Source organism: Platalea leucorodia, assembly GCF_965183815.1.
Source record: "Platalea leucorodia genome assembly, chromosome: 1".
Lineage (NCBI taxonomy): Eukaryota > Metazoa > Chordata > Aves > Pelecaniformes > Threskiornithidae > Platalea > Platalea leucorodia.
In genome coordinates, this window is record NC_138823.1 from 43,680,416 (window position 1) to 43,704,869 (window position 24,454).

Consider the following 24,454-nt stretch of genomic DNA (forward strand, 5'->3'; position numbering starts at 1 on the left):
CCTGGCCGGTGTCCCGCTGGCCGCCTCGCAGCACGGTGTATGTGCGGCAACAACATGTCGGCGCCGCTCCCCGCTATCGTCCCGGCCGCCAGGAAGGCGACGGCTGCCGTGAGTGCGGGCGGGGGGCGAGCGGCGGGGAGGCGCCGGCGGTCAGGGGTCCCCCGCCCCGCTTTGTTCTCCGCTGCGGCCTCAGCCCCGGGCGGGGGGCGGCCGCAGCGGCCTGGGGGCGACGCCGCGGTCAGGCCGGGCCCGGCCGAGAGCGGGCGCCCGCCCGCTGTGAGGGGGTACGGCGGGCCGGCCCGGGCAGGTTGACAGGTCTCTCCCGTTACTTCCCTGCCAGAGCCGGGCTCGGGACCGGGACCGGGGTGCCGCTCCCTTCGCGGCTGGAGTCAGCGGCGGGCGGGGGAAGGTCACCGCTGTCGGCGGGGCCCCGCGGCGCCGTGAGCCGGCCGAGGGCGGGGTGCGCCCGCCGATGGCGGCGGGGAGGCCGGGGAGGGGAGCGCTGGGATGGGAAGTGAACCGGGCCGAGTTTTCTTCCGAGAAAGTCGTGTGGCGCTCCGAGCTGTGTGCGGTCTCGCGTGGGCGTCTGTAGTACGTGGGTGAGGTGCGCTTACGGCTCAGTGATCTTACACCGCTATGTTGTGGTTTTTTTCCCTTTAGGTCATTTTTCTTCATGGATTGGGAGATACCGGGTGTGTATTCCGATCTATTCCATACTTAATATAGTTTCAAATATAGGGCTGCATGTTTTAAAGCCGTGAGCAGTTTAAAGTTACTTAAGCTTCCTGTTTTGCCCTTAATTGAGTGCAGTGGCTAACAACAGATGAAACAGATGACCACTATTTATTTAAAATTTCCCAGTATACATCCTCTAACACTGTTTGTTCTCTCTTTTCAATCACTTACCTAATTTGGTCTGAATGTGATCCCTCTCTTGTTCTTGGGTCAAACTTGGTGGAAAAAGAAGTCTGGGTTTCAGATCTTTCATTTTCCTGACAGTGGGTTCCTGGTTATTCCTGTGCTTGTCTAAACTTGGAGTTCTCTTTTTTCCGGACTTGTGGATTGCTGGTTTGCTAGCAGGTGCAGTTAGGCTATCATTTTTTCTTCAGTATGTCACACTTAACGTTAAAATCCAGGCTTACTTGATTTATCTAAGCAAACTCCTAAGTAGTCACCTAACGTCCACAGATTTCTCTATCTGAAATACGGTCTTCAGACTAAAAAAAAAAAAAAAAAAACCCCCCCCCCCCAAAAAAAAAAAAAAAAACAAACCCAAAACAAAAACCCAAACAAGCTGTTTGAAAGAAATAGAAAGAGTAGGGAATTTCTGGGAGGCATTCTAGGTGTGGTGTAATGTTTCCATTTGAAGCTTGTGTGTGCAGAGATACAAGCATACATTCATTAAAGCCATTGAATTAACAAGTTAGGTGTGTGTTGAAACCTTTTTTTGGTAGAAGACTTTAAAGGAATTGGCACTTAGATCCTGAAAATAAGTAGCATGCATGCTTTGTCTAGTGTGCTCCCTTATGGGCAAGATTACATAGTAGTTTTTTAAGAACTCCACTTTTGTTACCTGGAACTTGAATGTTGCCTCTAGGTTGAAACTTGCAATGTTTAAGACACAAACTTTTTCTGAAGAACTAAAAAAAAAAGTCAGCTGTCAAAATTGAGACTTGCGTAACCTGGACACTTAAAAAGAGTCAAGTCCATGCACTTGGCAGTATTCTACAAGTGGAGATGTTTGCTCTCGTTTGTAGTGCTGACACACCACCTTGTTTGCATTATCCCTCTTCCTTTCTGCTGGCAGGACGCAGCTGAGGCAGCAGTGCTTCCTGCAGCTTGGCACCAAATGTTCAGCAAGTGATTGCAGAATCTTTTGAGTCTTTGGAATTCGAGTCCTTGCAAATCGGCTTGATGTTGGTTTTGGCAAGGGGAAGAAAACACAGAGATTTGCTCTTTAACATAAATTGTGTTCCTTATACAAATGTCTTATTGCCATTTGGGTGACAAAGCTAACACCCAGTCTCAAGCTTGCAGATGCACTGAGCGTACTGGAATGTATGCATTAACAAGTCCTAACACCTCTGTGGAAATATGGTGATATAGCTGTATTCGTTCCTCTAGTCCACTGCAGATCAGATTAGCTAAAACTGCCTTTGACATACTGCCATTCTTTTTTCCAAAAAAGCCATAGCAGTGACCCAAAAAAGAATTGTCTGAAGAGAACTGATTAACAATTTTATAATTTCCCACAGTTTAAACCGACCTGTTCTACCTCACGTTAATTTTTAAATTGCTCACTTCAGTTTACCAGCTATATTTTTCTGACTCTGAGAAGTGTCTAACAAAGGTTATGTTCTTTTTCTCTCTTAGCACCTATATAAGTGGCACTTAGTGATTGGTACATACTTGTCAAAATCTGAACAAAAGGTACAACATACAGGATTGTTCTAAAGAGTCTGCGTAAATGTGTATAGAATGTTGCTTTCCAAATTTGTCAAATTAATCTTTATAGTTGGCTACAAAAAAGTCCCCAAATTCTTACCTAATGAGTTTATCTCAGCCGTATTTCTCCTTTAGATTCTTATTTGGCTTTCTGTGGTACTGCAAATATTATGCAAGTAATATATACCATTAACAAATTGTGGGTGATATAAAAGTATTGGTAGGAAGTAAGCTGAGATACACAGCCAGCGTTTCAAATGTCTGTGCTGTCTGTGTGTTTGAAATGTCTTTAACTTTAGGGAGCATATTTTAACTTTTCGGGATGGTATTAAAATTAAAACTGAACCAAACATGCTTTCATGGCTTGTCTGCTGTTGGTGTGATTAGTTCAGCTGTGTCACTGATGAATTTGTTACAGGTGTTTTCTGCTTAGAATCAACTTTCCAGTATCTAGTTTAGTGGATGAGTTAGGAATACCGAATAATGAGAAAAATCGGGAAATATAGGTACTATCTGGAAAGCAAAGTGCAGGCACAGGCACAGGCAGTGGTTCTGCACAGGTTCAGGTTTGGGTCCAGCTTGGTTCATGTCTAGACGAGCCCTGGAGTCAGTCTTTTGGTGCTGTTTATTTAAATTATGATTTCCAGTTTTCTGGTTTGGAGGAAGCTTGATAACTCACCTGCTGTGCAGATCTCACGTTGTTCTGTGCACTCGTACAGCATGTGCTTGAGATTAAAAAACTGCCTACAATCTGGAGTGTTGTTCAGGACTGCCTGAATCTGAGAGCATTCGAGCTGAGCCAGAGTTAATAGGTCTGATTGATTAGGTTGGCTCCACGTGGAGTTAGCTTAGATGTCAGTTCGCTACTCTTCCACATCAAGTAATTTGGTTCAGAAAAAGCAAAGTTGGCTGTGAAAGAAGCTGCCTTAACTCTACAGGAGCAGCAGAGCAGCCTCTGGGCTAGAGCTGCCTGGAAGCAGGGTACCTGTGTTCATATGTTGTAGCACCTAAGTTAATAAACCCAGCCTGATACGGAGCCGGCTTTGCCTAGAGCCAAAGTGGTATCTTCGCAGCTGTGCCGCAGCTATGATAGTCAAATTAGATAAAGTGTCCCTGGCTGTATATATGAAACAAATATTCAGAGGCAGAACAAACCTTTTAAGTTTAGTACTATATTCATAGCATGCTGCAGTTGATGTAAAAATTTGCTAGAAATGTGTTTATATTGATCTAATTCAGCGTATTCCACACTTGCTCTGTGCTGTTGCACCGACATAGAAATAAGAGCTAAGCCAAAACATAAATGCCATCTAATATATTTTTTGTTAACAGGCATGGATGGTCAGAAGCACTTGCAGGTATCAAAAGCCCCCATGTAAAATACATTTGCCCACACGCGTAAGTTTGTAACTTTTCTTGGTTTGCATTTTTCTGTGGAGTTACTTATTAAGACGCTTGCACAGATGATGAAGTCAAATGGGATTTGGATGCCTCTGCATTTCGTTTTTGTATAAAAAACCACTCTAAAATGATGTTGGTGCTATAAATATTTTGTTATTTTTAATTATATGTTATATTTTAAATAACACATTTAATATGTTACTAATCATACAGTGGTATGATTTACTTTATGGCAAAACTGCATTTTTATTAATATATTTTGCTTTGGTTACTAATTCAGACTGAAAACATATTTGGAAAGTTTTATGTGCAAAGTTAGATTGTTTTGACTATATTTTCACTGGATTGAGTTGTTTGTTGCTTCCTGCCCCCCCCAACAGTCATTTGTTAAAAGCTAGTCTTAACAAGGAGTAATTTTTTGTATTTTACTGACCATTAAATATACTCTGTAGTAGGTACATGTACTTCTTAAACTCAGGTGCATGTATAGTAGATTAAATTTCCCTATTACCTACAGCAAGTTTCAAAGATTCACAGGATATTCATATTTTCAGCAAATAATGTGATTTGAGCTGTCTTGGTGCAATTTGAGAAGTGAAATACTTCTGAGCAGCGTCAGGAGTCAGTAAATAAAGCATTAAGATCTATCTAGTATTTACTTAATGACAGAAAAACTAATTAAGCATAATCGTAATTTATTTTAACACGAAATTCAGATTGTCTTTTGCTCCAGCAGTCTTGGGAGATGTGGAGCAGGGATGATAGGGAGATAAGTAAGCAATGTTTTGTTTGGTGTATTAGTGATTACTGGGCTGTGATTTATGTATTTATTTTACCACATGGCCACGCTTTGCTGAGCCATTCAAAAAGAGCTTAGCAATATCTGCTGTTCTTTTTGCTTGCCCTTTGTCTCTTTTCGGTCTTTCCCCGCAGAACTTAAGTTCCTCAATTTCAGCAGATTAAAACTATAGCCAGATTTGATCCATGGCATGGTCCATTGAAGTTGTCTTGGTATGTCTGAAAAGATGCCATGCAGCAGCATAAGGGTGGGAATGAGTCCTGCAATGAAGGCAGGCACTGCTTAAGCAGATTCTGCTGTTGAGAGAAGCATGTGTGGCCAGGCTCCTATCCGCCGCTATGCTGCATTTGGCCGCTTCCTTAGGTTTGCTGATGCTGCTGTGTAAGGTGCCTTCATCCACTCAGCATGTGTATGGAGCTGTGATAATTAACTGTTACCTAGAAATAACTAAATGAGGTACATGGGTGTGTGACGTATATTTCGCTATATCTGTATCTCATATGTATATGCTGTATATGAACACACGCACATATTTATATAAAGCAGTCCATTAGTGTTTTGCTTGCTCTCCACAAATCGTGGTAATTCAGCTGTGAATATTAAATGTGTTTGGGCTGGGAAGTTTCAAGACAGATTTCTTGAAGAGATGCTACAAAGTAGCTAATGTTAATTATGGTTTAAAAGTAAGACAGAATTAGGGATATGTAATTTCATGACATAACTGCATCTGCGTTATTAAATTTCAGTACGTATCTTATGTCAGTGTTGTTCATTCTCATTTCTAGGCCAGTTATGCCAGTTTCTTTGAACATGAACATGGCTATGCCATCATGGTAAGTGTTTGTTCAATTGCAGATGATTCTAATCAAAAGATATCTAGGGGTTTGAACTCATTGTTCTTAATTAAAAATCATGAACAACCTGAATGGCTAGTTTTAATCAGATGTAAGTATAAAAAGCTTTTTGCTTTAGTTCTGTTCCTATGAAAGGGCTCTCATGAGTATGCTCTAATTCCTTGTGTATCTATGGTAATGGTTGTTCCTCAGGACTAATCTCTATGTCTTACAATAAAAAACCCACTTTATTTTACAAGTGTAGTCTGTCGTCTGTATTGTGTGTGAATTCATAGTCAGTAGTAGTAGAGTCTTGCAGTGGAAACATTATTGCTACTAGTGAGTAATATTTGGTGGGTCAGTAGAATATCTAGAAACTATTCTTTGAAACATCCATTCGGAATAGAAAGCAAGAAAAACATGATAGATTTCAATGGTCTTAAACCAGTCCTCCTCATGCTTTTTTTTTCTCTCAAGTGACTTGTGTTTGTTTTTGCTGTATTTCTTCAAACAATATTTTAATTTTATACATGCAACTGATAAATTGAAATTCCTGCTGATATTTTTGGAGCAAATATCAAAACTGAGCTGCTTAATCTGCAGTAACTTACAGAAGATAGCAAAACTCAGAACAACTCTGTTGACTAGATCTAGCCTTTTAGCCGCATTCACAGATTGCCCACTATTTCTTGTAAGCTATGGGTAGTTGCTACTGAGTAACATGACAGCTAACATTTTTATCTGGAAAATATCCCAATTTTATTATCTGTGTTTTCAGGAAGTGGAATGGATGCTCTAATGAGTAATTCTCTTGTTGATATTTTTGTAAGGTTTGATATCATTGGACTTTCTCCAGATTCACAGGAAGATGAAGTTGGGATCAAGCAGGCAGCGGAGAATGGTATGCTTAGGAATACTTTTTATGGCTTAAAAGTACTTCCGTGTATTCTTAAAAATGAATTATCAGTCTGAAACAGATTTTCTAAAGACAAAATTGTTAGGGAAAGCAATATATATATATATATATTGAATATATATATATATATAGAATATATATATATATTGATTATATATATATATATAATCAAAGTTTAGCTAAGTGCAGAGTTTGTTTTCTGTTTTTGTTTTTTTAAACTTCATGAGTAGGTAGAGTAATTCACCAGTACAAACACTTCATACTCTCAAATACGAAATGTACATGGGAACCAGTGTACTTTATTTTTTTTTTAAGAGCTTTTTGGTAGCACAGCAGGTTAGAGCTGTATGAGCATTCAGCTGTGATACTGGATAGTTAGAAGAAGATACCATCTTCCTGGCAGTGGGGCTTTTGTGAGACTTACTTGTATGTTTTTCTCCTTGGAAATGGTACAGTGGCACTGGAATTTCTGATTATGCTCTAGATCTTTTGATACTTTTTGATAGCATACTAGATTTTCCTTTCATTAGCTTTCTGTTGACATCATTCCTCTTCTAGACAATGGCGTGTTTTTTAACTACTGGCCTTTATTTATGTTGCAGTTAAAGCACTGATAGATCAAGAAGTAAAAAATGGAATTCCTTCTCATAGAATTATTCTGGGAGGCTTTTCTCAGGTAAGGTATGGTTGGAAAGAACTGTGTCTTTTTCTAGAGAAGTAACCTAGCTTTCCTAACACGGGAAATCCAGACAACGGAATTTAAAAGAGCTGATGTTAGATGCTTCTAAAATTGTAAAGTGTCAATTTTCCTTTGCCTTAACAAATGAAGTTTTTTGGTTTTATGCAAATAATTACTATTCACTGGAAAATCAACATGCACATGGAGAAAAGGTACTAAAAGTAATAGTCTGTTTAAAGTCTTTATGCATGTGACTTACGTCGCTTTGCTTGAAAATCTTGCTAGTATTTTTAATTTAATTGAATTTGGTGGATACTTGATGGTCTGGATTTATTTGGGAAATTCTTCCCCTCATACTTGTAAGACATCTGTGGTAGGTAGATTGATAGATTAATTGGTCCATACACCAACTCCCCAGTCTACATGCAAGTAAATGAAAATATTAAAGTAGTGATAATGCTATCATGAGTGATAGTGCTTTATTTCATGTTTTGGGTTTTGTTTTTTTTTCCCCCCAGCTGTTTGCTACAGTAAATTTGCTGTTTTACTTCTGAATTGATTACATGGACTTGGAAGAAAGGAAAAAGCAAAATAAATGTTGTACAGGAATACTGGTTTTAGTGTTGGTTCTAAGGAAGAATAGATTGGAATAGAAAAAGTACCTGTGAAGGAGAAACCGGAGATCTTGAAACAAGCATTAAAAGGAACATTACCATCACCATTCTAATATTTCTATCTCTTTATCTTAGGGAGGTGCTTTATCACTGTATACAGCTCTTACCACACAGCAAAAATTAGCAGGTGTTGTAGCCCTCAGCTGTTGGCTTCCTCTACGGGCTTCTTTTCCTCAGGTACTTATGTTTCTTTCCTAAGCTAATTTGCACTTGGGGAATGAGTATATCTGGAGATTGTATCTTGTGCATGAATTAGTGGCCATTGTTATTACTGAATATTGACAGTTGTTTGATAACTCAGAAATTTTTAAAATCAGGCCCTGGAATTCTGGAGTTTGGCAAGTAGGGAAAATGAGGAAATACTCAGCAGCTATCTCTGCTTAAAATTACATTCCTGGGAAGCTTAAAGGACACAGCAAGTTTTCCCTGAAGAGGAATTTTCTATTTGCTGTTTGTTCCACCTGCAAGGCACTATCTTATTAGAGACTAGGTATTTAAACAAAGCATCACGTTTTTTTACTTGGCCAGAAATATGTTCTTCTGTTCTAAAATTAGTGCCAAAATTTTATTTGCAGGTTTTTGAACTTAATGTGTTGTCAGGCACAGAGCTTACTTCATAAGGAACTTGCAGACTATGCATTGTGGTTTTTTTCCTTCAGAATTCAACTTATTTGTCATGCCACAGGGCATAGTGCCATGGGGTTATTTTATCTCAAAGATGTTAGCCTTACCTCCACTCACCGTCTCTTTCTTCTCTTCTCCCCTCTAATTCCACCCCTCACAGGGCCCTATCAGTGGTGTCAACAAGGAGATCGCTGTTCTTCAGTGCCATGGGGATTGTGATCCGTTGGTTCCTTTAATGTTCGGTTCTCTCACTGTTGAGAAGCTAAAGAGTATGATAAATCCAGCCAATGTAACCTTCAGGACTTACTCTGGCATGATGCATAGCTCATGTATTGAGGTAATTTTCTTAATATACAGTGTTTTAGCTGGGTATGGTTAATTTTTTTCCCTCTCAAAACAAATATGTATTGGGTGGGCAGGTTTTTTTTTGTTTTGTTTATTTGTTTTGGTTTTTAATAAGTGCTTGTTGCTACTGACTTATTTTAGTGAGTAACTGAATGCCTGGCTGAAAAAGCATCCAAGGCAAAAGTTTGTATGACTAGTGGGAACTTCTTCATAAGATTGTATTTTTGGGACTAAGCTAGTTGGGCTATAAAATACTCTTCCCCTCTGCCCCTAATTTTTATTATTTGCTTACCAAAAAGAAAAAAAAAAAATCACTGAATTGGAAGGCAGATGCTCACAGCATAAATACAACTTGGTATTTTGGAGAGAAGAATCTTGTTAGTTCTATGGATGGAGACATCAAAGGAATGGAGAGGAAGGGTTGATGCTATGGAAGAGGCAGCCTCAGGACCTATATTTATGTTTCTGGCTCAGCAGGCAGCTGAGCTGATGTAATGGCTTGCTGCTGCCAGAAAGGGGTGGACTAGTTCCCTCTGCTCATGACCTTGTGGCCCTCTCTTCCTTCTTGCACCAGCTCTGGAGCTGATCAGAAATGTCTTTGAACCATTTGAACTTGCTAAAATGGCAAAAGCTGCTGGCTTCAGTTTTTGCAGCTGTAGTGAGTTGAAGCATCAGAACTCACACAAAGTAAATTGTAGGAGCAAGAAACAGAAGAGGAGGCAAGGAACAAGTCTGCCATTTGTCAGCAGTAGTAACTTTGTTAATTTGGATTGCTGCATCTTGTGGGACCTGTACGCTTGGACAACCTCTTTGGGACATGTACACAATTGTATTGCATTTAGGCAGTAATAGCATTGAGTCGTCACACAATTATATTAATATATGTGCTCTTTCTTACAACATTGACTTAATTAAAAAAAAAAATTTAAAATTAAATTATTCCTCACATGGATTGGTTTCCCAGTCTAGTTTGCTGTATTGCTTTTCCTTAAGGGAGGAAGCGTCATGAACGTGAAACTGAATGGTTAGAAGGCGGAGCTGCTGAATTTTCACACTGCTTGTGTGAAAACTTGGACCAGTTTAAAGTATACACAAAGCTATGGCCTTAGCTACATTCAAATCCTAGCCATGCTCAGCCTGGTGCTCTTCAGGTCACTTGATGATTAATATGTAGCTTGCCAGCTCAACTTCATAGGGAGAGAAAAAGTAGTCTTTGCTTTGTCTTGTATTTTAGCGTCTTCTGAGTGTGTAGTGCCTTGAAGAGTTGTCAGCCTTGACTTGTGTGCAAAGTGGTATGATTTTATCAAGGAACTAATTACTCAATATTTGTAGCCCAGCTGCTCATTATAACTGAAATGTTGAAACGTGATTTAGTGTAGCTGAATATATATTAGTAGGGAACTTCAACTAATACATACTTTTATCTTTAAACAGGAGATGATGGATGTAAAACAGTTCATAGACAAACACCTACCTCCTGTAGACTGAAATGATATGTGAGAAGCCTTCTATATAAGTACACCAGCATCGACTGTGGTAGTGTTAATCTTTTCATATGCCTGATAGGAAGCATTACTTCTATACCTGCAGTGTTACTACTGTGTTGCAAATTTATACTTAAGATGAGGATTAAATAATACACATGTACAAGAACCGATCATCTTTTTAGTATTAATCATCCACTGGTGGGACTACATGAATGAAGCAGCTAGGTAACAATGACAAGATGTAACCTAAGCATACTGTTTTAAGATGTCTAATTTTTTTTGATTGCAGAATTTTAAACTATTTGTACATGTAATTAAAAACTAAATTTAAGCGAGCAACATAAATGTGACCAGTTTAGTTCTACTTGAGACATGATTTGCTCTTAATACTCATTGAAAACATATTAAAACATTTCCTTTATGTAATGGATGCATAAAGCACACAACATGTAATGTAGTGGGCATATGATGGTAGAATAAATGTTACCAAGGACAAAGCTTTAAATATTAAATGTTAATTGCTACTCCACGTAAGGAGGGTTGTTCTAGAATGGGCAGAAGTCAGTGAAGGTATTTCTTATATTTAAACAACCTCAATTTTTAACTGTTTTCATGTAGGTAGACATTGTGGAAATTCTAAAGGGACTCATTCCTTGTTAGACTGTCATTTGTTGCTTGTTGTCTTTTTTTTTTTTTTTTTTTTATTACTATAAACTCACATCAAATCCTGACTTGGAACAGAATTCTGAAGAAGTGCATAGGATTAATTTGATTTTCATTTAAAAATTCCTGCTTTCATAGTGAATGTTCGTCTTGTGCTTTAGTCTTTGTAGCTTTCATTTGTGTAGAAATGTTGATATGCTTCACATGAGGAATTCCAGCATATAATTTTGGTTTTTCTGTCTGCTTTGGAGTAACTAACTGAAAACAACGCAGCTGTGTAGTTTTGTGTATTGTTGAAGTCTCATCTGTAACACAGACATTGACAAATTTGAATTCTTTTTTATAATAGAAATATAAGTGCAATTGGGATATAACTTACTTAAACTTTAAATTGATGCCATCTAATACTTTCTTTTACTGCATGTTGAGACTTGATTTTTTTTCTAAAAACGAACAAAGAAATTTTCAAATATATCACTCTACATTTCCCTAGATCAGTATAGCCTAGGAATATGAAGACCTGCTACGGGGGAAAAAAAAAAAATTCTACAAGATACAGAATGTCACTTCTTCCAGAAGCTTAAAATTCTAGAACGCAGTGGGTTACTCGATGCACGCTCAAGAGCTTTTTGCAGTTAAGAGCCATAATTTACTTCTGGAAACAGCTGTTCTTCTGTAGAGTTCAGAGGCTGTCACCGCTCTAGGATTGTTTGAAAAATACACTACAGTTTCTACTACATTATATGCTGCATAACAATGTTCTATACTATATGATGTTTGCAAGCAAACAATGTTCCTATCTTGGATGCATCTGTCGTGTCAGCACTGTGCTTCATAGCTGCATTTAAGATACTGTCTCTTCTCCCAGCTTAATCAAGTGGTCCTCTTAGTGTATATGGATTTATGTCTGCCGCATCTGCCAGTACAAATGCATAAATGGGGAATTGGGACAAATGCATAAATGGGACCTTTATCTCCCTTCTTTAGCACGGCTGAAATCTGACTTGTTCACCTAGTGTGGGTTCTCAGTTTTCAATCCTTTTTTTGGTATGTATTGCACTTCATTTTTAGGAAGCCCTTTTTCTTTTCTAATCCAGTTTCTCTGGGTTGTTAAACTTCTCTTAATACGTAAAATTGAAAAGGAGTTTTTTTCTAAATGGTATTGAAACACTTCTAGATATTCCATCTGTGTGGTTGGGAGGGCATGTCTATTAACTTTGAAGTTTAATTAGTCTTTTCCCTCAGTCACTCTGTTCCATAGATCTGCCAATTTGTCTTTCAGTTAATTTAGTTCACAGAAGAAACCATAATATTCTTACTGCAGTTGTGCCAAAGTTCTACTAAGAAAACAATATGTCCTAGTTTGGAGTCATTCCCAGATTGCATTAGCTAATTTTGCAGTTCTGCTGAATTGCAAAGTTGGTAAGCAAACTATATGTTATTTCTCCTAGTTTTTAGATTTATCCTCATTCCCCTGTTTTCTAAATAAATCCCTGAATATTGGCATGTTTCCAAACTTCTGCACAAGCTTCTAATTTTTCCTTTATTATTTTCTTGTTCTGTTTGTAAATTGTTTGATAATGCTGTTCAGCTGTCTTGTTCAGCTTCTAATTGACTGTGTGCTCATTTCACATATTCTTTCTTCTGTTAGAATGAGTTTAAAAAAATATTTCCAAGATGTTAAAATGAGATCAGTCCTAGCTTTATTCTATATTAGCTTCATAACACTTTCTTCAGTTTGGTGAACTGTGTTCACAGCTTGTGGTCAGTTTCTAGTACTTAAGAATTTTAATCCAAGTCACCTTCATCTGTCGTCTCCATAATGCTTTCAGATGTTTTTCTAGAAATGCTTTATGTACTAACTTTGTTCAAATATTGAGCTATCGTAACAAGATTTTCTTCATACTGTTGTTTTGCTGCTTGCTTTATCTACAAAGAGCTGTGTTACCAAAGTAAATGTAAGTAAATGTTGTGACTTACTCTGAATTTCTGTATTCTAGGCAGAATTCTTCCCCTCAAGTTGTTTTTTTTGCAGGGGTATCTGAGCATGTTGTAGTTGGGGGTTGTTAAAGAGTCCAGAAGCTAGAGGAAACTGCAAGGACGTATTTGAAGCCTATCCTGTCTCCTCCCATATTACAGTGTGTATCTCAAGCTCCTGTCTTTTGTAACTTCCCAGCTAGTTGGAAAGCTGTGTGTATGATCTTGTAGCTGAACTTCTTCATTACCTGAAGTGATTTGATGCTGGGATTGCTGTCATAATTGCATGTATTTTTAGGCTGAATGATAGCTCAGTACTCAACTGACCAATAATGAAGTTTATTTTTTATAATGTTAGACTTTCTCCAAAAGGGGATGATGTCTGTCAAACCTATGAAAGCATCGATACGAAAATACCTTGCAGATCAGTTTGTTTCAATAGGTATCTAACTCCCTAATGCATTTTTAATTTCAAAATGGTACTTAAATTTGACTGCAGTTTTGTGCAGTCAGAAGTCTGACTTCTTGTTGGAATATGTTGCCCACTTTTTAACAAGCATGTTGAGTTTTGTATTACAAGCCAAATCTTCCAGCCGTTGTTGAAGTAAACCTGTACTGGGGTCTGTACTGTGGTGAGGGCTGTATGGTTTGGTGTCCCTCCTATCTTGTATAAGTACAACACAGTAGATTGGTAAAAGTACTGTACACTGTAACCGGTATAAGAACTGTTAATTAAAACATGTTCTCTCTAATGGAGTATACTGCACTTCATTGAAATCATTAGAATGCATCTTTTATGTAGAGGTGCTATTTGTGTTGATGGATGTGACTGAGAACAAACTGTATAAGATGTTAATGAAGCCATATGTACAAGGCCTGTGTATCTTAAATTTTATACAGAAATACTGAACACTTTGTGTTATGAAGTATAAGCCATTTATATTTAATATAAACATCTAAGATATAATCTACTTAGTTTGCTCATTTTATTTACGATGATAAATCTTAACTTTGGAAATTATGTCTGTAGTAGGGAAAATGTAAAATCTTTCCATTTTTATCATTGTGAAATAAATTTCAAAAAGTGTTTGGGAACGTTAGACTTTTTCCATACTTACCTGAAAGAAGTGGAGCTTTCATGTCCTGTGAAACAGGCACTTTAGAGGCTTCTTGCAAATGTATTGCATGGTAATGTATGCATGATGCTATAATGCAAAAGAATGATGATTTGTAGTTACTGAAAAGAAAAAAAAAAAATCACCAATTTATGTTTTGCTACCGTGTTGAGAAAATGCTGAGCACAATTTGATTTTTTTTTTTTTTTTCATATTCTGGGTTAATTTTATTTTAACTTGTTTTCTTGGAATTTGCAGTAATTTTGAAAGGTAGAGGAAATGAAAATGTTTTCTAGTAGCCTTATTCTAGGACACTAAAGAGCCCAAGTCTTCTCACTGTGTCTTGCTGCACCTTTCTCTGGGTGTTTTGTGGTGTCGGGGAGCCTTTGAAGTTATATTAGGCATAGCATACATACCACTTAACATATTTGTTAAAGAAGCAGTTTTCAGGTCAGGGGTTACGTGTGGTCTTTAGGTAATACTTGAGGCTGATCAGTGGTATACATCGTGTGGGGCACTCTAGAGAAAACCTGAGATTACCTGGGAAGAGATGCTGAAGAGACTTGAGAGGGAATGGGGTGTACATGTAGTAGAGGTAGACCTTCCCCCTCAGGCAGTTTAAAGCAACTAAAAGGCTGCTTGTCTCCATAGACTGTGATGTCTAAAAGTCAGTGTGGAGTACAGTTAGGAAGTTCATGAATGTGTGGAAATGCGTGTGAATATATTGTGGCACCGTAAGGGTATAAGAGTAGATAGTAACAATAAAGATGCAATACTATACAGAGTAATTTGTCGGTTTATATTTTATGAAAAACTTCTTGAGTCATCTGCAGTTTCTATTTACTTTCAGCTCTGGCACCCCTGAGGAGATAACTATGAGGAGAAACGTTGCCTAGAATTAGCATAGTAAAAAATTACAGTGTACTATTGTACTAAACTTTATCAAATACAGTATGAGACCACTGGTGTAAGCGAAGAAGGAGACTCTCAAGTAGTTTTCAGAATGTCTGTTCATTAACTTGGAAATGGGATTCTTTGAAGAATAATAGCTGTAAATTATTTTTTCCTTTTTTCCTTTTTGTTTTCATTGCTTGCCACTCTCATGTTACCACCGTTTGCCTTTGGGATAACAGGTTTATTAATTCTCTTTGAGTGAAACAAGTGCTTTTGATGTAGCTGATTAAAGTGGATTTAAACAAAGTACTTGTATAATTTAATGGACATCCACAAAGTGAATCGGTAGCTAATGGTTTTCTCTTGGTTCCAATTACTAGAAAAGAGCAACCCATTGCCTCCTTTTTCTCTGCAAAACTTGTATAACTTCTAGCCAGTTTGCTGAGGTGTAGTGAACCTTGCTTCAGGCATCTAAGTAGGAGGTTTAGCTTCTCCATGTGGAGAAAGTAGACTTCCCTCAGGGGTCGTTCAGCGTTCTTTTTTTAAAAGGCTACTTGTCTGCGTTAACAGATGGAGCAGATGGAGTCTAAAAGTTGGAGTTTGAATGTTCTCTGTTGTGAATACAAGCAAACTCTTTACAGTAGCTTCTACTTGAAATCATTTGGTAGCTATGTCGTAGTATTTTACATTATTTTGGGGGAATCTTTAAAGGGTTTTTCAGTCTATGTACAAAAAAATAAGTAGAGGTTGCCCCAGAATAGAGAACATGTCTTATCTAAGTGACAGTCTAATAATCACCTTAATTTTTTTTTTTCTTAAATATTTTTTATTTTTCATGTTCAGCTTCTTCCAGTTACTGCTCCTAAGTGGAAAAAAAAAGTGAAGACCTTTTGAAAATGAACTTAACAACATACTGCAAACGCCTGTATTTGAAAATGATACTTGGTGTAACTTCAGGCCATACCATTATAATCTAGAGCTAGTCTGAGGAAATTAAAAAAACCCTATCTGTTGAAGAACAATAGAAACAACTAATCAAGATGCATTACTGTTTCACAAATTTTTGAGGAAAATCTTGCCATTAAGAGGGGTCAGAACTTCCGTTTGCTACAGCTCCCCTCATGTATTTATGGTCGGACCCGTCTCCTCTTCCCCTGCAGAGGTCGGGGATCAGTTGGCTGATTCAAACCAACTGAAATTGTGTTTTGGTAGACCTAAGTCATTGTTACACTGAGGGTATAACACATGCCTACACAAAACCTTTTGGAATGCTGTGAATTTTATATTTTGCATAGTTGTGTTAGCACTTGATTAGAGGAGCTTTTTCCATACAGAACGTTAGTCCTGAAAATGGAATATTTTAAGTGCCTTGATAGGAGTTCAGAGGTCCTTCACTACAAATTTTGTGTGTGCTACTGTTTCCTGCCCCCGCCCCGTGTCTGATAACAAAGGAGACTAGTTAGTAAAAACCTACAACATTTTATATGTGCATTGGCTTAGGAGAGTCATCTCTGCCTACTAAGTCTTAGTAATGTGGAAGGTCCCATGGTCCAGCAAAGCACAGGCTCTGGCGAGTTAGATGCTGGTTCTTTGCAGCAGCAGCAGCAGGTGTATGGTACCGTTTAGAAAATGTTGCAAAAGAACGGTGGGAATATGCTGTAACAGGTAAACACAGTGCAACAAATAGTGTGTTATTTCTGCTTTCCAATGGGTTTATTTAGGAGAAAGAAGCTGAACAGAAAGGAAGAGGTTGCATAGTTTAACTTTTGTTTGGTGTTTTCCCTCTCCTACTGTTCTTTGGACTTACAATGGCATGTTATAGAAGACATGGATGCTGTACAGAGCTGCTTGGTTTAGAACCAGCTAAAAGAGAACAACTGTGGAGAGTGCTGTGTATTTCTTCGCACCAAAGAATTGCTGTCCCGAGGATGATAGAGCAGCTAATAGAAAGAATCTGGTTAGTACTGGTTCAGTTAATTGAGTATCATTCTGATATTGTAGCATGCAGTACAAATAATGTGAGCTGTATTTTGTTTTCTTTTAATGCATCCATTTGCAAAAAAGGATATGCATTAGCAACTGGTTAGTCTTTGATTTCCCTACTGAAATATTTCTCTGATGCTACTTTTATTAGTTTAGATGTTAAACAAGCATGACCCACGTTCCCCTTACTGTCCTGCAGCAGGCCTTTTGAAAGTGCTATATAGCATTTAATTTACAATTATAATTTCTTTACCTGATACATTTTGGATGTTAATAGATTTCATCTGCATTTTTTAACTCTTTCCATGCATTTCTAATGAAGAAGGTGTTGAATTGTGTTTTTTAAAGAAATTAATACTGGAAGACTTCATTTCGGAAGTTAAATATGTTCAAACTAACCCTAGGGACTGATTTGAGATTTCTAGCTTTCTGATAGCGTTATCCCTGACCTGACTTGCACCTACTGTAGAACACGTACAAGCTTGTTTACCATATAGTGTAGCAATAGCTCTCAGCTGCTGACATACCGTGTACTGCTTTTATCATTGATGTGGTTGTGGGGAAAAATGATAAATTTCATTTGAGGTTAGCATCTTATTTAACCTGAGTTGATTATTACAGGTATTAGGTTACTGCAGCTAGACAAAATGGAATGAAACCTGAACTGGTACAATCCCATAAATGTTGTGGTGAGCACTGCTATTTTTTTATTTCTCCCCAAAATCTGTCACTGAAAGACAAGGTATTCTTTTCCTTAAGGAATCGTTCCTTTGTTGTGTTTGGTTGGTTTGGTGTTTTTTTTTTTTTTTTTTTTTTTTTCCCCTTGGGCAGAATGAACAAATAAGCTGCAGACAAAGTTTCTGTATGCTTGTCCAGTTCACAGTCCAGATCTAACCTGTGGGAAGATCCTATCTAGCTCCCAAATAATTTTAACTGCTTTTAATATGTCTGTGTACGCACAGGCCTTTCAGCTGGCAGATGCTGCGACCGTTGTGTGCATTGAGCACGATGTAGAAGTGCCCGAGAACCACCCGTCTCTGTACGGCTTCAAAACACAAGACAGTCTTGCTGTAAAGTACCTGACGCATAAGTGCAGTGGCAGTTCTTGCTGTCGTCGCTTCCTTGAGTGTCCTTTCAAGGAAAAGGCCTATCTCGCCTCTTGTCCAAAATCTATGTATTTTGCAGTCCTCAGTTTACAACTTGGGCATCCACAGCATTCGACTGCTTACTAATAATAGATTCCAGAAGGATGTGTAAGCACCCTCCTGCATCTTAGGAGGGGATTATCTTCATGAAATCTTTCCGTAACCTTCAGATACGCTTACTCTTTTCTTGAAGTAAACACTTTAATTTTACAGCAAAAATGATTCAATGATCCTCTTCTTTTCAAAAACAAATCACAGTAACAAGGCATATAACTCAACTGATGAACAGAATTTCACTGATGGTACATAATATAAATTTCTCGAACTTTATAAATGTGGTATGTCCCACTGGAACATATACAAGATTTAGACTAGTCTTGAGACTTCGAAGCACTGTAGCACATTACAGTGTGATACTTGGCCAACGCAGAAGTCCATGGAATCATAGAATGCTTTGGGATGGAAGGGACCTTTAGAGGTCATCTAGTCCAGCCCCCTGCAATGGGCGGGGGGGGTTGCAAAAGTTTATCTCCGACTCTCCTGTCATGACTCTGAACTTGTAAATCCCGAATTGCAATTTGAAATCCTCACTCCGTTTTATACAAAAGTGACTCTCTAGGGACAGAGTTTAAGAAAACCCTTTTCCATTAGAGGGAAGAGGGGACTTTCCATCCACTTGAAGCGAAGAAAAACAAGTGTCTGCTGTAATTCCTCGCCTCCTGACAGCTGAAGAAAAGCTTGAGCGTAGGAAGCCGGTTACCGGTGGCACGTTTTGCAGCGTGTTGCGGCTGTACGCGCCGGACAGCACGCTGGGACCGGCTGGCAGCGCTTGCTCAGCGTCTTACTTAACCCGAGCTGATTGTTACAGGTATTAGGTTACTGCAGCCAGACTAAACGGAATGAAACCTGAACTGCAACGATGCACATGGAATGAAACCATGCACTGTAAGAGGTCAGAGCATTTAACTGTACTTCTGTTGAGCTTGGGGCTTTTTGGCGGGCGACGGGGGACCGAGACTCGCCCCTGCGGCCCCGCCCCCGCCCGCCCCTGGTCTCGGCCTGCGGCAGCGCTGCCTGGCTCCTGCGGCCGGCGCTCGACGCGCGCTGCCTGGCGCCGCCGCTCTGGCTGCTGGGTCGGGGCGCTGCGCCGCGGCCTGGCTGCGCTCCTGCCCGGCCCGCAGAGCTCGGCGGCGGCCCCGGCCGCTTCCCGCGCCCCGAGGGGAGGTGAGGGGAAGGGGGGGTTCTGCTCCGCGGGCTTCAGCTCCCACGCACCGCGCCGGGCCCCGCTCGGGCCGCCGCAGCCATGACCACGGAGGACGAGATCATCCGCATCGCCAAGAAGATGGACAAGATGGTGCAGAAGAAGAACGCGGTGAGCGGGGGCGGGACGGGACGGGACGGGACGGGAGGCGGCTCGGTGCCGGCCCCGCGCTCCCTCCTTCCAGTGGGCCCGGCCTCCCCCCCCCCCCTTCCCGCGGCCCGGCCGGGCGCCCTTCGCTCGCCTCCGGTTCTCTCCCCGCTGCCTGGCGGCCTTGGCGCCTGCTTCGGCGGCCCCCCCTCCCCCGCGCCGCCTCGCCACCGAAGGACGTGGAGCCGCCGGCCGGCGCGGCCCGCCCGCTGCGGGGGCCCTCGCCCTGTCAGCCGGCCCGCCTCGCCGGCGGCTTGCCCCCGGCCGGCAGGGAGCGGAGCCTCCCCCCCGCCCCGCTCCGGCGCGGCGTCGCCCCGAGGGGAGGGAGGTCCCTGCCCGGGCCCCGGCCCTGGCTCCCAGCGGCGTCTCCCTCCGCTCCCCGTTCATTACGATCGCGATATTGGGCTCGCTCGGGAGTTGTGCGTGAAGTGATTCGGGAAGCCCGGTCAGCTGGAGGAGGGCGCCCCAGGGGTGGTCTCCTTTGGAGGGGCTGGTTTTGCTTTCCAGCGTGCACACACGGGGGGTGTGCAAGCGAAAAGTGTGATCGAGGAACCCTAATCCTGCTTCGGCAGGGTGGCCGGGGTTGTGTGGGCAAACTTCTGGAGCAGATGGGGGATGTGACCCGGTTTTTTTTGTTCGTTTGGTTGTTTTTTTTGTTGTTTTTAAACCTGAAACAAAGTATGAATATAACTTTTACCGCGTTTAGTAATTCAGGTAATTCTGCCTCAGAATGGAAATAGAATTTAGTTGGGTAGAACTCAGTTAGCTTAGTTCACGTGTTATTCTGATGCATGTCCTTGAGGTAGAACTTACTTAGGTAACATATAACGTCTATACTATCCCTACAAAACATCAAAAGAAGTAAAATCAGAGTGTGCAGCAACAGTCAAATACCTGATTATGATTACATATGAAATAGCACAGTATATTTGTGATTGCTGCTCTTTGTACAAACTATTGTTTTAGTACATAAAATTAATTTTTTTCTATATGTTATAATAGTGCATTAAATGCTCAATATTATTGATAGTTCAAAACTGAGCTGTATGGAATTTCAGTTTATAGAAGTCTTAATGGATGCAGCGATGATTTTTTTTTTTTTTTCTGTTTAAGATAATGGAAATTATAAATAACACACTTTAATAAGATTTGCATATCTATAGAATACTCTGATTGCATTAAACCAGCAAAAGTTGTTTGGTTCAGAATCCAAACAAATTCATCGTAAGTAGACACAGGCCATACTTTGTTGTGTTTCAAAATCCTTGATGTTCCATAGTACTGTATGGTTTAGGTCTGATACATTTGAATCCTCTAATGATACAGTGTGGAAACAGGAGCCTCATCTAGTGGAAAAAGTTTTTTACAACCAATGTTTATTCACTTAATCGTTTTTTTCTTTTTTGTCCCCTTCCTCTTTCTTTTTATTTCTATTCCTCATGCTTTTTCAGCACAAAAGAATTCAGTCTCACTTTCCCGGCTCTAAAATTGGATAAGTGGTTCTTTCCTATGAGGTGTGGAAAAGATGAAAACATAACGATGGTGAAATATTTCAATATCGTGGCAATGAGAATGATAAAATACAGTTAATTCAATTTTATTTGGAAGAACTTCTAACAATAGAAAGAAAATGGTGACTCCTAGGTAATATGGGGACGACTGTTGATGCTGGGGGAGCATCGCTGCAGCAGTGCCAGAGATGTTACTGGTGACCACAGTGTACTTCTCTGTGATCTGGGAGGCTTAGGAGTTTGGATGTAGTTCCTAGCAGCAGCTGGGGACATGTATTCACACTCTAGCGCATGTAAGTTAATTAACTTTCAAAGCTCTAGGGAGCGGTGCAGTGTCTTTGCTGGGGTCAGCGTGGGCCCAACGTGGCCAAACGCAGCGCGCACAGGTGGGCCAGGCTGTGCCTGGCTGGAGCCAGCAGCTGGGTCCTCATCTTCACCCCTGTCCCAGGAGTGAGAGCGCAGGCAGCGCCAGAAGCAGTTGTGCTTTTGTACTTCGTTGGAACAGAGCCCGTTTGTGCCAGCTCGTTACCGCACACAAGTGGCTCTGTTGTTAGTTTGACGCTGTCTCAAAAACCTTCTGAGGCTGAGGGCTTGAGCTGCCTCTGTGGATGATAGTGGGGATCTGACAGTTTATCCAAAGCACATGTATGTACTGTGATAAAAACCCTTAGCTGTATGATAGGAGAGGAAGTACAGCAGTATTTAACCCAGGAGATGTCTCTGTGTTGTTCTTATTAGTCTTTGTCATTTATAAGGTATTTCTTCTTTAATTACACAATGTGATTTCCTACCTAATCCTGCCCTGCAGTTAAAATGCTAACTTTAGCGAAATTATTAAGATCATTTCTATGAAGAGGTACTTCATTGTCTCACAAAGATAAAGCTGAATTGAGAAATGCATTCTTACATAAGTACCTGCTGGGTAATGATGCTCCTGACAACCTTTTGTATTCCTTTCTCCATTTTCACTCAAGAACAGGTATTTGCTGTATGTCTTTGAATGAGAATGATTTGATGAAACCCATCAATAAAAGAAAAAAAAAAAAGCCTTGATATCTTTTTTCTCTGAAGTTGTCAGGACTCAGATGGCAAGACATACTTCATCTCTCATACAAAAGGTGACTCTGTGGCTTGTGGCAACGTGCTGCTTGCATTTCTTTTGATGAGTTGAAAAGGCAGGCCGTGCAGACACCCTTCCTGAGTCAGACTCTTGGTAATTTGCCTTGACTAAGGGTTTAATTGTAGCTCTGCAGATTTCATAACTATTTTAGTGAAATGATATATGCAGTTCTTTTGTTTTGAAGGACAAAATAATAATGCAATGTTGTATTTAATACACTGTGAGATACATATTTAAGCTGTTACTTGAGATATTGATTGCATGTTTGAAATAGATATTACTCCTCCTTCGGAATAACTGTGATTGGATTAAAATGTGTGTAGTGCCTTCCTTATAGCTTTTGTTGTATGTAACTACACTTTTCTTTCATTATGCTGCTGTAATGAATAGGTATGAAAAATAAGGTTGCACCCATGGTTTAAAAAAAATCAACAGTTGAGTAAGTTTAGAGATGAAAATGTAAAATTGTGCATGTTATTGAATGTTTGCTCCCTTAAGTAGAACAGAATTATAACTGGATAGCTCTGTAGCTCTGCTGTCTTCAGAAACGCGCTCCATTTTCTATCGCCTGAAGCATAGCTTTAGAATATGAATATAGATCATCATTCTGGTGTTATGATCTGATCAACTGAGACAAGCTGAGAGGAGTACTCTACTAAATCTGCGTGAAGCCGACTTCTGTTATTTCAAGTAACAAGATAAACTGGAAGCCAGCCAGGCTAGTGGAATGGGGCATTGCCTTTCATTTTCTACAAAATTATAGAAATGCCTTTAAAAGAAGATTTACAAAAATGTTCTTGATTGTTGAGTTTTTTTAAACAGAGAAGTCTTACATTAGAAAAACAGGAATTACAAGTTTTACTGTGCAACTTCCACTCTGGTTTTGAGGAAAAGAGGGAATTAGACTTTATGCTAAGAATAGTGGTTATGACAAACTGTGAAGTTGCTGTGAGTTTAAACTCAATTTGAATTTAATTTTAAAGCATCTAATTCTTGGTCCACTTAGTACAATTGATTAGAGACATGTGAAGGCTTACAAAACATTAGAGCATTAGAAATTTTAGTAATTTGGTACAGAAAACAGCGTGAAATGTAGGTAACATCTGTGTAGAGTACGTGGGTTTTTTTACTCGTTGCATGGTTTGTTAACCTCCTATTTATCAAGTTACTCGTTTTGGAAGACATTTAGACTGGGAATAATAAAGTTGTTTTGACATGTATAGTTGGAAAGGGATTTTACAGAGGCAAAGAAATTTTGACTAGACTATTTCTAAGATGAGGTGAAGGGAGTACTACTTTGCATTACAGTATCATTGTTGTGCTGAAATTGTAGACTGCAATAACCTGTGTTTATTTTGAAATCACATACTATGTACAGTTTGCTAATAACGTAATTGGTTTGGAGGTAAGTGTTATCAGATTATATTTTTGAAAATGGCACATTGACTTTTGTCATTCATTTTGTTTCCGCTAAGAAAATTTTCTTGAATTTGATGTTTGTTTTGTAGCAGTAAAGACAATTAACTTGCTTTACTTGGATCTATGTTTGCAGAGAAGAAACGACACTTATGGCTGTTCAGAGAAGGAAATGGTTTACTATGCTAACTCAATTTAGCACCTGAAAACAGCATGACATTTCCCAGTCTTGCATCATTGCTGCTAAAATTCTATGGTTAAAACTGGAGAAGTTTTGTATATCATGAATAAAAGTTAAATAAGACTTTTTGCTATGATGGCAAAATAGTAAAGCTTTAATTTTATAAATGAATTGCGTTTGTGTAAGATGGGAAATAGTGAAATGTTTGGGTTTAGAGGCTTCTTTGCTGTCAGATGTGTTTAGAAAACAGAGGTTATAGCAGACATTTGAAAGCCTCTAAAGCTGTGCCTGTTTGGATGTGACACACAAGTTCCACTTTCATCTTTCTCAGCCTCTTGGTGGTTATTTTACGTGCTATCTTTAGTGCTTAAATTGTAAGACCTGCAGATGCAGCAGGAGATTACAAGAGTTTCCTTGCAACAGGTGTCATATTAGAAGTTGATTAGGGGAGAATTTAAAAATAAAGGCAAGCAAAATGCCTATTAAAGTAAACAAAATAGGATGAGTTGAGAGAGAGAGGTAAGGAAAGAGAAAGGAATCAAATTCCAAAGATCTGCAAGATGGAAATTTTGTGGAGTTTATTTCCAAACCTCATGAATTTAAAAAAAAAAAAAGAAGTGGGAAGGTAATGGGCTTAGTCTGGGTAGAGTGGCCTCTTATGTGAAGGCGGTTGCCTTCTTGCTGTTCATAGCTCACAGGTTCAGAACCATGTGCACTTGAATAACAGCAAAATAATCTCAACCTTTAGGAGGTTGCTGTAGTCTGACAATCTGTGTGCACAGTAAGAAGTGGACGGTGCAGAGCTTTACTTCAGTAGAGGTGGTAAATCATCAAGGAT

At 39.6% G+C, this 24,454-nt stretch overlaps 1 protein-coding gene across 6 annotated transcripts in view; it reads left to right on the plus strand.

Annotated features, from left to right (window-relative positions):
- Positions 1 to 24,454, plus strand: part of LOC309592890 (acyl-protein thioesterase 1) — a 47,973-nt gene continuing 23,519 nt past the window's right edge. Inside the window, exons 1-10 of one of the 6 annotated variants that reach the window (XM_082316854.1) lie at positions 1 to 108; positions 661 to 692; positions 3,778 to 3,843; positions 5,431 to 5,478; positions 6,309 to 6,379; positions 6,997 to 7,070; positions 7,823 to 7,924; positions 8,532 to 8,708; positions 10,151 to 10,252; positions 11,854 to 14,117. In XM_082316854.1, coding sequence (XP_082172980.1) covers positions 40 to 108; positions 661 to 692; positions 3,778 to 3,843; positions 5,431 to 5,478; positions 6,309 to 6,379; positions 6,997 to 7,070; positions 7,823 to 7,924; positions 8,532 to 8,708; positions 10,151 to 10,204 — 693 coding nt within the window. In that variant the 5' untranslated portion in view covers positions 1 to 39 and the 3' untranslated portion in view covers positions 10,205 to 10,252; positions 11,854 to 14,117. Of the gene's footprint in view, positions 109 to 571; positions 592 to 660; positions 693 to 3,777; positions 3,844 to 5,430; positions 5,479 to 6,308; positions 6,380 to 6,996; positions 7,071 to 7,822; positions 7,925 to 8,531; positions 8,709 to 10,150; positions 10,918 to 11,853; positions 14,118 to 24,454 lie in introns of those variants that run through there. The other 5 variants (XM_082316853.1, XM_082316852.1, XM_082316855.1 and 2 more) reach the window with 5 other exon arrangements.